Below are 14465 nucleotides of genomic sequence, written 5' to 3' on the forward strand. Positions count from 1 at the left end.
AGATTGATTTTACACAAAGCTTGACAAATTTCATGTATCATGGTTGAACGCTTAATGCCATGTGGACCGCACCAAAATGCATTCAAGATGTGCCTAAACCATGATCAGGCAAAAGATATTATGTTGAACAAGACTAAATCAGCTTCGAAATTGAGCCTAAAACCATGGTGAGGCAAACGTAATGTGAGTGATGAGAAAAATCATATCACAAATGGAAGGATCATACAAGTTGCAGCCTATTTTCTTAATGGAAGAACACAAGAGGAGAACAATCAACAATATGTAGCTCAACATCATGAATAGAATGCTGCAGACCTATAATTAAACATTACCTCAGTTAAGACACGAGAAACAGCACCATACACTGAAGGCATTCGGGAAGCGACATAAGCACATGTATCTCTTTCTCTGTACTTGTTGAAAGTTTGGGCGCGAGAAAACAGATTTTTCTGCCATTTTGGAGATTTTTCAACATAGTCATCTTCGTCAATAGAGCGCTCTTGATCCTCGAGCTTTTGTAATGCAACTTTAGTATTTCTCATGGCCACCGACAATCGCGAAACACTTGCCTTTACATCATGTGTAGAATACTCTGGAAATTGCATGCGCCCACAAATTACAGCTCAAGCATCTAGAACGTTGAAATAAACACCACAAAACTGGAGGTACATCCTCTCTTTGGAGTACTGCATAGATTTTGACAAGCATGCAGATTCCATGACAAAGCTTGATTGGAATTTGGATTGCACTTATAATAATTGTATTGAAACAAATTGGTTTTCATCCATTGTACAGTCATTAAAACCCACATAAAAATATTTCATATTGATCATCAAAAGTGATCTGCCCCTTGGCAAATGGGCTTCCTAATTAACCTTGTTTACAACTCTACATTGATTTTTACAACCTTATTCACAACTCTACTTTGATTTCTACAACCCTACCCATATTTTAACATTACAAGGAATAGTAAATGGGCAAAAAGAGTATGTGGCTGTTATAGCATTGCATATATGTTTCATCACGTGAAACAATATTATGAGAGCAGCTAACTCCTACAACTTATGTATTGAGCAAAATAGAGTTACATCCTTTGCGTGTATCACATGCACCAGCTGGCACTTAGGCCATGTGGAGAGGTCTCAAAGGTAAAACTGTCAATGCACTCACGTACAAGTAGTCAAGACTTATTTAGGCACAACCACCATGTGGCCCAAAGCTAGACTAGGCATCACATAGAGCCACTAAGCAATTAGTCAATCCCTTGTTACACACTGTTTTGGGATGATCCAAGTTAGGCCTTATTACACTCTAATATGAGTGGGTATCTAAAGCTGAGACTCCAGAGTTCTCAAAGGTTACTTAGACCCTGCATTTAAATTGGTATGAAAATAGAGAATTAGTCAGACATGTCAGTCCACAAACAGGCTATGCCTTGTCTAGCGAAGTATGAGCCAACTGTGTGATTGCTTGGCCCCACAAGGACCAAAATGGTCCAACTCATGCGAACATATGCGAGCTATCAACATAAACAAAGCCTCTTCTGACAACTTGCATAGGAAAACACACAATAAGATTGCACAGTGGTCCGAGGACAACAGTGGGTCGAAAGAACAAGCAGCCACAGCTACTGAAGACAGAACCTGCTCACTCAATGTAACTGACAGATACAATCGCCTTTAACCCTTCACTGGTTTTGCTTACATAAACCGGTCCTGGGCTTCACCTTTGCAATTGTACTTTGGGATCTCATTAAGGAGACCTTCGACCTGAGGGTATTGTCCATAAATGAGATACCACCATTTTTGTTCTTCTTTAGTCTAATGATAGCTCTTGTATCTTCGTAGGTTGCACACCAGTGGATTCCGTTCCGTGCATCTTGTGTTACTTGCATTTGTGATTTTATGTTGATGTTTTTATATCTATGCTCATTGATCCTATTCCTTCTCTTTCACATTGCATAACTTCAACATGGTATCAAGCATGTAGGTTGTGTTGTTAATGTGATCTTGCTGAACAACCAAAGTCATGAAATTCATTAACAAATAATTATACTACATCAATTCCTGATTTTGGTCTCCATTTGCAGCCCAAAAAGGCTTTATCTGTAACATGTGGCATATAGGGTGCATTGAGAGCCCCCAATGACTGCAATTTGATTCCTCCACTGTTGTTCTTCATCACTAGTGTCGTGGGGATGTGAATTTTCAACTTGCTACTCTATGGACACTTAAGGTGTGCACATGAGAGATAAAGTTGAATGTGTGCCACAATGACAAATAATCCTAGCTTAAGCAATGGGGGACATTGGCAGAAGTTGTGGATAGGTACCAATGGAATAGATCTTGGTTGAGGGACATTGAACTTTCCCTTGGAAATGACTTTTGGTGTCATGGAGGTTAGAGATTTAAATGATTTAGTGTCCTAAACTGAGGTTTGTAGAAAAATTCAACACTTTTTGAGTTCAAAGAGGTTAAGAAATTTTTAAATAATGGTGAGCACCATTTAATGTTATCTTGATGAGCATTGAGCACAAGGCCAAAAGGGCTATGCAGCTCGAATTCGCTCGTGGAAGCCCCAATGATTATGGTTGGGCACCATTTAATGTTGTCTTAATGAGCGTTGAACACAAGGCCAAAAGGGCTATGCAACTCAAATTTGCATGTGGAAACCCCAAAGAAAATAGAAATTTGCCAAATGTCAAGTTTGGGACAATTTTGGGCTGCATGCAAGTGTAACTTCTATTGAGCTAAAAATGCATTACAAACTAATTAGCTCTTTAAAACAGCCCCAAAACGTGTAATTTACCAAAAGTTTCATGAAAGTGTTTGCAGTCTTAGAGAGTTTCTATGTCCCATAAGCAAAACCCTAATTTGGGAGTATCCTACTACATCTATAAATAGACATGTTGCCTACAATTCAATCTATCATTGTCTTGCATATCACTCACCACATGGTTTTGCACACACCACACCAGGGGTATCCGTCAAACATAGGAACTACCTTTAGGACTTCTTCATCCTCAATTCCAAGTGATGCTCATGCACCTTTGCAAAAGGCTCAACCTCTGTCCTACCCTTTGGGCTACACTCAACATGAGGTTCCTACTCCTACTTACCCAGATGTTGATCAACTGATACCACAGTTTGTTTCCATGGCTTTACCTAGTGGAGCTATCAATCACTCTGTTGTGCCACACATTTGGACAAGGTTTCAAAGCTCCAATGCCTCCACCTCCATCGGCACCTTATGGAATCATTCATATTTTGATGCCTCCACCATCAGCAACATATGGATACTCACTGCCTATTTCTACCCTCCCACCTTTCTATCCTTTTTATCCCCCTTCCTCCCACCACCCTTATTATCCCTCTGCTCCTTATCCAACACATCATGGTTTATCTTCCTCATTAATCAAGCACACTTTCTTTGACAAGGCTCAATTTAACAGGTCTAATTACACCACTTAGTCAAATCTAATGAGGCATGTACTTTACTCTCAAAAACTATGGAATCTTGTGCAAGGGTTGGAACCCCAACCCAATCTTGTACTTGTTTCATAGAATGTTGTCTGTTCATTGAAGGCTAGGAATGCCTTCACCATAGTCAAGTTGATGCAAGGTCTTCGTATTCTCTTTAAGTTTCACTAGCAATTACTCTAAAGAAATGCTTTAAACACAGAAAAAACAAAACCAATCGTACTACAAAGCATAGACTGATAAACATAGAACACAGTTAGGATTAGGGTAACTCAATGGCACTAAACACAAAGAATAATAAAGGGAATGACTACTTCATATACAATGCTCATGCAGCAAACACATTAGGCAGTGAATACTAAACTTCAAACTCTCGTACCTCCAGGATCAAGGCAGGGGTTATGAACTCGAGAGTGTGTCATTCATCAAATGGATCTTGAAACACAGCAAGGCAAGCTCCTGTGTTGAACAACAGTACACCTAGCCAAGAAGACCGGATCTAATGCAAACAAGCAGTGAGGAGAGAGAAAGACCAAAAACGCAAGTACCTAAGGAGAGAATATGGGCAACAACTATAGGATGCAAACACAGCAGAGAGAGGAGAGAGAAATTCACGACGGCAACCACAAACAATAAATGCAGCCTGGGAGGAGAGAGAATGTTAGGGCAGTAGCTCTAAACAATAAATGCAACCTCCAAAAGGGTGTGTGCAGCTAGGCGATAGGTGAAAACAAAGAATGTCAATGTAGAGCAATCATCAAGAATAGAAGAGCCTCCAAATGCAATCACCAACAATGGATGAAGGAGATGGAGGATAAAATCAAGCGCAAAGTAATAGCAGATGATTGTGGGAAGCTCTAACCACAATATTCTCCGTGAATGGGGTGTGGGCAGCAAAGATATGGCTTCTGAAACCTACAAAAACAAGATTGAGTAGAGTAGTGGGCAGCATGCCTATTTATAGAAAGTTTGGGACACCCAAATTAGGGTCTTGTATATGGGACACAGTAACTCTCTCTAAGACTTTTTTCTTTTTTTAATTTGTTTACAAGATTTAACATTGAGGGTTTCAAATCAGTGTTCGCCCCATTGAGTCACTATGGCCCGTAGTATGGGAAATGGGGATGGATAGCCCTACTACCTTCATAAAACATGCAAAATAAGCCCACATACTGCTAGGATAAGTGTCTAGGGATTCCTAAGAGAGAGAATATATGTGTGTCTCAATCATACGGAGAATATGTGGAGAGACAAGCACGACAATGGGGGAGCAAGCAAGACGAGCAAAGCCCACATGCAAGCATAGGAAAAAACTGCCATTGGAGACTGCCATGTGCAATATCACAAGTAGATACATCCGGAGTTAACCACTCAAAGGGTGATCGAAAAGAAATAAATGCACACAGATGCATGTTTAAATTAACAAAATGCTAATGCATGGGGTAATAAAAAGGAAGATGAACGTTTTCATACACATATAAAATGTGATGCAACAGTGCCACCTGGACAGTGCTCTCGTAGGGGAATTGTTCACTTAATCAAGTGTCCTTTTACAATCATGTCATTCTAACAATACGAATGAAGTTACAAATGTCCATAATGTACAATACAAAATAAATAAATATCTATAAGTGAAAAGCTATAAGCATCATCACTGTCACTATCAAGAGAAAAGAACCCTCCCCCTCTCAAACTAGAAGGAAAAGTAAGAGAAAAGCACCCTCTTCCTACCAATCGAAAGAAGTAGAGGACAATATACCCAAGCCGGATCCGTTGTAGAAGATACTGTGAAACTGGGCTGTTAATCACCTTGGTCAAAATATGTGCAAAATTATCACTGGAAGACACAAACTCTAGGCAAATGATATCTAGCTCAACCTGCTCTCTAGTAAAATACAAATAAACTGCTATGTGTCATCTTCGAGGGGTGATGATAGAATTGCCTGACACAAGGGTGCTGGTAGACTCGTTGTCACAGAAGACAAATGTAGGTGACTCACAAGGAAACTGAAATGTGCCTACGAGTTTCTCACACAGATGGCCTCCATAGTACTATCTAAGCGAGCCCAATACTCTATTTCACCCGTGGGACCCGCCACCGTCTCTCCTCCTTACGTATAGCCCAAGAAATGGGTATCGTACCCAAGGTGTAGAGGTACCCACCATAGATGTCAAGTTCTCCCGCCCAGTCAAAATCAATATAGTCAAGAGCAAACATAAACCATGACCATAAGTTAGTCCATAATTACACGTACACCGTAAATATCTTAACAGACAAAGACAAGCAATCCAATGAGACATTCTAGATGCTTTAAAATACTAACGAAGCAAACAAACTGAGTATGCAAGATCTAGCCTAGTATAAATAAACCAAAGTAATTTCCCTACAATAAAACGATAGGTCTGAGCATCAAAAGACTGACCCGAGGTATATGCAATAGTGTTCCACCAACTATAAGGCGTACTTCTGTTGTGACAAAAAGATACTTTCCTCAAATTTAACAATCTCTCTCCCCAAGAAATATGAAAATAAACCTAAGTCTGTCATCTCGAATGTAGAGCAAAGTTTTGCCTTCATATATGCTATAGCCATAGAATCTGAGCCAATGAGTACCTTACCACCAACATACTGTAAGATATAGTTGTTGGGTGTAAAGGCCCTTACGTTACTCCCGTGTATATATTAATTTACACATGTGAACACACCCTTACAGATGTAAGGGTACCATACCCTAACTATACATACATTCTTTTATTCTTTGTGTATACCACACCGGTACACACCCATCCCTGGACTCTTCACTCTCTCTCACGATACTAAACAACTACACACCTCGATTGACATGAACATTTTCTAAATGCTTCCTCTCGCACTCTTCAAATTGATATCAGAGCATTGGAAAACGTATTTGCGTGCTCGAGAACCGAAACAAGCAATCATTGTCCGTCTAACCAACTGGCATAGGCGACAGGCAAGAAAGTGACAAACAAGTCTGCAATAGTAGTCACACAGCAAAGCAGATCAATTGCAAACAAATTCAGGCAGTCGATAGGTCACGCTTGACCAGACAGCACTAGCAGCTGACTAGACGAAGGTCACGAGGAGACAATGAGCATCACAACTGGCAAGCGCAAGTGCAAGTGTCACATTTCTAACTAGTGGCACAGTTCCAAAACTCGATAAGTCAGCAACTTGTTGATTTGAAACATTTCAACAATTTTTCAATAGTTTTTTTTAATTATTTTCTGCAAGCAAGGCCCCTCCTCACTTACAGGGATTCAGTTGCGTAAGCACAATTCGTAGAATTGTACAAATTTTTGCATGAAAATTTGGGGCTTTTTCCAAATTTAATAGTGGTCATGTAAAATAGTGACATTTAATCCAAAAATTACAAACATTGTACGCACTTGCCACGGAAATTTTGGGGCTTTTCATTATAAATGAAATTTTGCTTAGTTGAGTGAATTTCATTGTAATTTGTGCACATTTGGATCCCAAAATTTGAGAGTTTTGCAAAATTTGTGAAATTTTTGCAACATTTGCATGTATTTGATACTCTAGATGATGTATTAATGCAATTGGGGTAGATTCACTGTAAAAATTTTGGGACTTTTCACATTGCTAATGCATTTTGAGCCAATTTGTGCTTTGACAATGAAATTACAGCAGATTCACTACTAAGTGGGAAAAATTTGGACTTGGGATGTTTCAAATGTTATAAAAGGGCAGCTCCTCTTGGTATATGTATTGCTAAATGCTCATTATGCAGTGAAACAGTGGTATATACAGCACTTGGGTTATTGCATTTGGGCATTATGGTGATGTCTGAAGTGGGAGCTATCATTTATGCAAATGTTTTAGATTTGATTCATGTACATGCTGTGATCAGTTCTTGAGACTGAAATGGCAGCAAAGCATCTGCTTCTTGGACACTTTGGAAGTACAAGTCTGTGTACTTCTTGTTATATTCAATAACCTTGCTATTGGCTGAAAGTATTCAGCATTTTATTGCAGTACTTTATTGCTGAAGATAGCTGGCAATGCATCTACATCTGACACAAAGAATCTCTTTTGAGATTCACAAATTTGATGGCAATGGCTTTGATCTTTGGAAAGATCATATGCAAGGTATACTTTTTCTAAAGGATTGTGATGATGCTTTGGCAGAGCATAAACCTGTTGCTTTGTCAGATAAGGATTGGGCTAAAATTAATAAAAAAGCCATTACTTACATTAAAATGGCTATCACAAATGATATCTTGGTCGATATCAAGGGACTTACTGCTGGTTATGCAGTTTGCGAGAAACTCAACGCTACGTATGAGAATACAACTCCTGTCAATCAAGTACATCTCATGCGAAAGTTGGTCAGCTTGAAGCTTGATGAGTCTAAGTCTGTCTCAGAGTATTTAAGTGCTTTCACTAGTATTTTGAGTCACTTATAGAATGCATGCTTGCCAGCTTTTGATCCTAAACTTAGGACTATCTTCTTACTCATCAATTTACCCGATTCATGGGAAGCATTGGTTGTGTCATTGAGCAACAACCCCCAACTTGACATTTGATGGTGTGTGTGGTTCTATTCTCAATGAAGAGATTAGATGCAAGGCCAGTGAGGAAAATAGTGGATCAGCCTACAATGTAAGAGGAAGAAATGAAAAAAGGTAAAATGCTGCAAATAAGAATAAAAATCGCAGCAAAAGCAAGGACAAACAGCAAGATGTCACTTGTTATCAATGTGGACACAAAGGGCATAAAAAGCCAGATTGCAAGTACTATAAAAAGGAGCAAGAATGCAAGAATGCAAAAGGCAAAAAGAATCAAAAGGATGGCAGCTCTACCCCTAAAGAAACAGAAGAGGCAAATGTGGTATCTAATGTTGTTATTGAGGAGATAGAAGAAGATAAATATGCTGATTTTCTGGTTGCATCTTCAGATCCACATGCTATGACGGTGGAAGACATGTATATCACTAAAAGGGATGTGATAAATGCCTTGTTGTCAACTCATGATGGTTTGTCACAATCGTGGATTGTTGACACTGGTGCTTCATTTCATATAACTCCATCTTTGGAGTGTTTTTCTTCTTATGCAGAAGGTAACCTTTGGAAAGTCTATCGAGGCAATAACCATGCATGTGATATTGAAGGAATGGGCACCATACACCTGGCTCTTGAAAATCGTCAAGAATTGATCCTTCATTATGTTAGGTATATACCTAGCATTAAGAAGGGCTTGCTTTCTGTTGGACAGCTAAACAGCACGGGTTACTTCACTACCTTTAGTGGTGGAATGTGAAAGATACAAGAAGGGTTCATGCTAGTCACTAGAGATGGTAAAAGGAGAATTCTATATTACCTCTACTTGCAAGGCACTTCTTGGAAAGTTTGTTGCAATTGTTGAAGTATTATCACACATGGAGTTATGGCACAAGCGTCTTGGACACATGAACCAAAAGGGTTTATAGACACTTTCTTCAGTTGGAAGAATTGATGTGAAAAACTCAAAGCTTGACTTTTGTGATGGCTATGTTTTGGAAAAATGTGTAAAGAGTTCATACTCGCATGGAGCCTTTAGAAAGGCATGTATCTTGGATTTAGTCCATTTTGATGTATGCACCATACCAATTAAAACTCATAGTGGTTTTCGTTATTTTGTCTTTTATTGATGACCATTCTAGAAAGGTTTCAATTTACTTGCTGAAGCAGAAAAGCAAGGCATTGGACATCTTTAAAAAGTTTTATGCATTTATTAATACTCCAAAGGGTTTAAAATTAAAATGCATAAGAACAGACAACATGGGAGAATATGTATCAAAAGAATTCAATAAGTTTTGTGATGTCAACAAGATTAAACGGGAGCATACAGCTCCTCATAATCCGTCATCTACTAATGGTGTGGCTGAGACAAATGAATTGCACGTTATGTGAGAAGATTTGATGCATGTTGTCCACAGCTTATCTCCCGCAATCATTTTGGGGAGAGGCACTTAAAACCGCAGTGCATATTTGCAACCGATCTCCACACCGTGCACTTGAAAGTGACATCCCTGAAGAGATTCGGTCTGGCAAACCTGCTTCATGTGACCATTAAGGGTCTTTGGCTATGAATGCTATGTACATGTTCCTGTTGATAGCAAAACCAAACTTGACATGAAATCCCATAGAGGCATCTTCTTGGGTTTTGGAGATAAAGGTGAAATAAGCTATAGAGTTTGGATTCCAAGCATGAAAAAGGTTCTACACAGTCGGGATGTGGTATTTAATGAGTCAAAGCTGCTGAAAAATGCCACATCTAATGACTTGGAAAAAAAGAAAGTAAAATTTCAGTATGATCAGCCACTTGAACAGCCATCAGCCACTGGAAATTCAGCTCCATTTGATGTTGGTTATGATACTCAGTGGTATCATCATTGAGCCAAATGAAAATGGGCAACAAAGGGATGCTGAAAATCAATTAGGGCAAAAAAATCAACATGCTGAAAATGAATTACAGTGGCCTGAAAATGTATTAAAGCAACCTAAACATGCCGTTTAGCAACCAAATAATGAGGTCAGTGACATTCCTTTGGATGTGGATCCATTGCCTAATAACATAGATCAATGGGTAAGAAGGTCTACACGTGTCAGAAGACCTATACAAAGGTTTGATCCCTCTTTGGACTGCATTTTACTCACAGATGAAGGTGAGTCTCTTACATACAAAGAGGCGTTATCATGTGAGTTAAAGAAAAAATGGGAGCTAGCTATGCACGAAGAAATGAAGTCATTGTATCAGAATGATACTTGGGATTTGGTTCCATTACCCAAAGATAGGAAAGCTATTCCTAACAAATGGGTGTGAAGCTGTCTAGCCCGACTGCTCGCAACTCTAACTCCCACGAGGGATGTATAAGTCCATGCCGATTCCGAGCCAACATTTTTATCAGATGTCTCCGAAGTGACATCTGATAAAATTGGAACGATACACAAAAGATTAGCATGGCCCCTACGCAAGGATGACACGCACAAATCGAGAAATGGTCCAAATTTTTATCAGATGTCTCTTCGGAGATCTATAAAATCAAGTGTATGGATGACAAACCCAAATACAAAGCCAAGCTTGTGGCTAAGGGCTATACACAAAAAGAGGGGATTGACTTTCAAAAAGTCCTTTCACCTGTTGTCAAAATGACCACTCTTCCGATATTGTTTGCTATCGTAGTCTCTATGGATCTTGAACTTGATCAAATGGATGTTAGAATTGCATTCCTGCATGGTGATTTGGAAGAAGAGCTATGCATAAAGCAACTAGAAAGCTTTGTTATGCCAAGAAAGGAGCACTTGGTGTGTAAGCTTAAGAGCAGCTTGTATGGTTTGAAACAGGCTCCTAGACAGTGGTATAAAAAGTTTGATGCCTTCATGCTCTCACATGATTTTAAAAGGAGCAATGCAGATCACTGCTTATATATAAAGAAGGCTGATGATGGAAGCCTTATTATGCTTGTGCTTTATGTAGATGATATGCTTATTGCTAGTAAGTATAAAAGCCAGGTTAATGCATTGAAAAGACAACTAAATTCAGTCTTTTCCATGAAGTACTTGGGTGCAGCTGAACACATTTTGGACATGCATGTGACAAGAGATAGAGAGCAGAAGCTCTTGTTCCTCTCACAAGAAAAGTACATCAAGAAAGTACTTGATCATTTTTCTATGGCCAGCTCTATGAAGGGTGTTCCTTATTCTTCAACTTCGAGTTCACTCATATATGCTATGGTTGCCACTAGACCTAACATTGCTCATGCAATGGGAGTTGTGAGAAGGTTTATGTCAAATCCTCGCAAAGCACATTGGGAAGCATTGAAATGCATCTTACGTTACCTTAAGGGCACACAAAGAAAATGCATTTGCTATGGAAAGAGCGTGTTAGATTTGCAAGGGTATTGTGATGCATACTTGCAAGTCTACTAGTGGATACATATTTACCTTGACTGGTAGAGCAGTTTCTTGGTGCTCTAGATTGCAAAAGATAGTAGCACTTTCTACCACACTGAGGCTGAATATATTTCAGCCACTGAAGTTTCGAAAGAAGCTATTTGGCTTGGTCGTTTGGTCAAAGATCTTGGGCTGCCCCCCAAAACACCTGTACTTGGATGTGATAGCCAGAGTGTTGTATGCCTGGCTAAGAATGCCATATTTCATGCACATACCAAACATATTGATGTGCAATATCACTTTATTAGACAAGTTCTAGACGATGGCCTAGTCACACTGACTAAGATCAAAACACAGGATAACCCTGCAAATGTTCTCACTAAAAGTCTTGCAAAGACTCAACATGAGCATTGCATTCAACTAGTGGGAGTCGGAGGACCTTTAAGTGGGAGGTTGCTGGATGTAAAGGCCCTTACGCTACTTCCATGTATATATTAATTTACACATGTGAACACACCCTTATGGATGTAAGTGTACCATACCCTAAGTATAAATACATTCTTTTATTCTTTGTGTGTACCACACCGGTATACACCCATCCCTCAACTCTTCACTCTCTTTCACTGCACTAAACAGTTGCACACACATCAATCGACACGCACATTTCCTAAATGCTTCCTCTCGCACCCTTCAATAGCTGACCCCTCCTCTAGTGATGTGCACATATAGATTTGGATAATGAGGGGTAGAATGTTATCTATGAGTTCGTAAGAAATTGTCAACGAAAGAAAAGCCAGGAGGCTACTCACATAGACTTCCTCCTCCAAATAACCATTCAAAAAGACCCTTTGACTTCCATCTAATAGATCAACCAAACATGGTGAGCGGCGAGCGCAACCAATAGACTACTATACTTTTGCCTAAAACCTTGCGCTACAAGGCAAGTCTTATATTTGTCTAAAGAATCATTAGCCTTTAGCTTGGTCCTCAAAATCCACTTCGTCCCGATGACTGAATGATTCATCAAAGTCCAAGTCCTCAAAATCCACTTCGTCCCAATGACTGAATGATTCATCAAAGTCCAAGTTCCATTTTGATCAATAGTATCTAGTTCCTTCTCCATGGCCTCACACCACAAAAGATACTAGGGAGCATCCTGCCAATTGTCTGCAACATAAGTGTGCAATGTAATCAACTATAAACAACAATGCATATGAAGCATGAGGGCGAGCCGAGCAAACCTTCTAGGGCCCTTTGGAGTGGAATCAAGTGAAAGGATCCCCAAATCCCACATGGTCTGCTCATACCAACAAGGTAATGGGTCTTGCGGAGGAGGCTTGGAAGCTCAAGTATCTACAAGAATATTAGGAGCAGACAGTAGACCCGGCTCAATAGGCACGATCTCAATGATGTGGACAACGGGGAGCACGAAGAGTCCAATGCAAAAGACTGCATCATATCCATCCCATCAAAAACGACACCCCTCCTAACAATCACATTGTTCGTCTAAGGATCCAACAAAAAATAGGCTTTTGCTTCATAAGAATAGCCTACAAAGATCAAGAGATTTCCTTAAGGGGTAAGCTTTACTATCTTGTTATCCGGAGTGTGCGTATAGGCAGAACTACAGAAAACTCTAAAGCGAGAAATAACAGACTGAGAGCCAAAAAATGCCTCGTACAGAGCCTTTTTAGGAGCCGCCACAGTCAGACATTGTTTAAGGATGTACAATAAAGTGTTAACAGCCTCAACCCAAACGCGCTCAGGGAGCTCTACTACGAATAGCATAGAGTATGCCATATTCATGATTATCTGGTTCCTACACTCTACGACTCCATTCTCTGCCAGTGAGTTGGTAAACATGAGTTGGCATACAATGCCCCCATATTCATGATTATCTGGTTCCTACACTCTACGACTCCATTCTCTACCAGTGAGTTGGTAAACATGAGTTGGCATACAATGCCCCCATATTCATGATTATCTGGTTCCTACACTCTACAACTCCATTCTCTGCCAGTGAGTTGGTAAACATGAGTTGGCATACAATGCCCTGCTCCTATAGAAACTAAGAAAACTTGTGGGAGATAAGCTTGCCACCTAAATCACTCCTCATAGTACCCACACGATGACCAATCTCGTTATGGACTAGCAACACCCAAGTATTGAAATAAGTGAAGATATCTAACTTGTGCTTGAGAAAGTACATCCACATGTACCTAGAGAAATCATCCACTATTAAAAAGAAATACAACGTGTCACTTAAGGCCGCAGTTGGTATGGGACCACAAAGATCTACATGAATGAGCCTAAGGGGTTCCACAACACGAGTGATAGACTGCTAAGGAAAGGGTGTACAATGATGCTTACCTAGCTGACATGCTTTACAGACCTTGTGAGATAGATTTAGGCATGGAAGGCCCTCAACCATCCCCTAATGCGACAGACCATAATGAGAGTCGCAACCAAGATGTTCTAAGAGAATAGTTCCTAGGTTGTTCGTTTATTGAAGAGAGATTGCTTTTAAGCATTCAACCAAGATGTTCTAAGAGAAAATACCAAAGATACCCAAAGTTCCTGGGCTGTTCGTTTATTAAAGAGAGATTGCTTTTAAGCATTCTAACTGCCCTGCTTTTGATTCGCAAGACTAAGTTATTAGAACCCTTTTTTGGTGTGGTGACGAAGGCCTAGAAGCGATGAAACTCCAAATCATCGACAATCAACTCAATAAGAAAATGTGTCATGTGGTAAAGGCCATTAGCTTGTGCCTAATCACTAATCCAGTTTGAGAGTCTGAGAGTCTAGAACATTGATTGTGGTCAAGTGAAAAAAAAGCCTTGCCCCATCTGGCAAAGTTGTTGAACGACATGATAAACATCATCCAATGAAGCTAGATCCAAACCCTGGTCAATGGGAAAACTAACATGAACCTAGTGACAAAGGACTTGTTTCCTACGTAAACACTCCCGGCTGTAGGGGCCCGCTCGGAAAATGAACATGTCCGCTATAGGGGTCATATGATGGGTAGCTCCACTGTCCACAAGCCAAACACGTGCTAAGGTACTCGGCTAT

The 14465-nt window shown here is 39.9% G+C and overlaps 1 protein-coding gene and 1 non-coding gene across 4 annotated transcripts in view; one reads left to right on the forward strand and one right to left on the reverse strand.

The window, feature by feature from the left end:
* The window catches only part of LOC148038603 (copper ion binding / methyltransferase), a 248227-nt gene that overhangs the window by 215951 nt on the left and 17811 nt on the right, over window positions 1-14465 (reverse strand). For all 3 annotated transcript variants that reach the window (XM_087673802.1, XM_087673788.1, XM_087673795.1), the window contains exon 2: window positions 333-592. In XM_087673802.1, the coding sequence (XP_087529928.1) occupies window positions 333-592 (260 nt within the window). The remainder of the gene's footprint in view (window positions 1-332; window positions 593-14465) is intronic.
* Window positions 10411-10513, forward strand: LOC148038605 (U6 spliceosomal RNA). The gene has a single exon (XR_015690476.1). It is a non-coding gene; the product is annotated as a U6 spliceosomal RNA (small nuclear RNA).

Source organism: Lygodium microphyllum, chromosome 3 (assembly GCF_053477565.2).
Source record: "Lygodium microphyllum isolate KBCC chromosome 3, Lygodium_microphyllum_v1.1.10, whole genome shotgun sequence".
Classification (NCBI taxonomy): domain Eukaryota; kingdom Viridiplantae; phylum Streptophyta; class Polypodiopsida; order Schizaeales; family Lygodiaceae; genus Lygodium; species Lygodium microphyllum.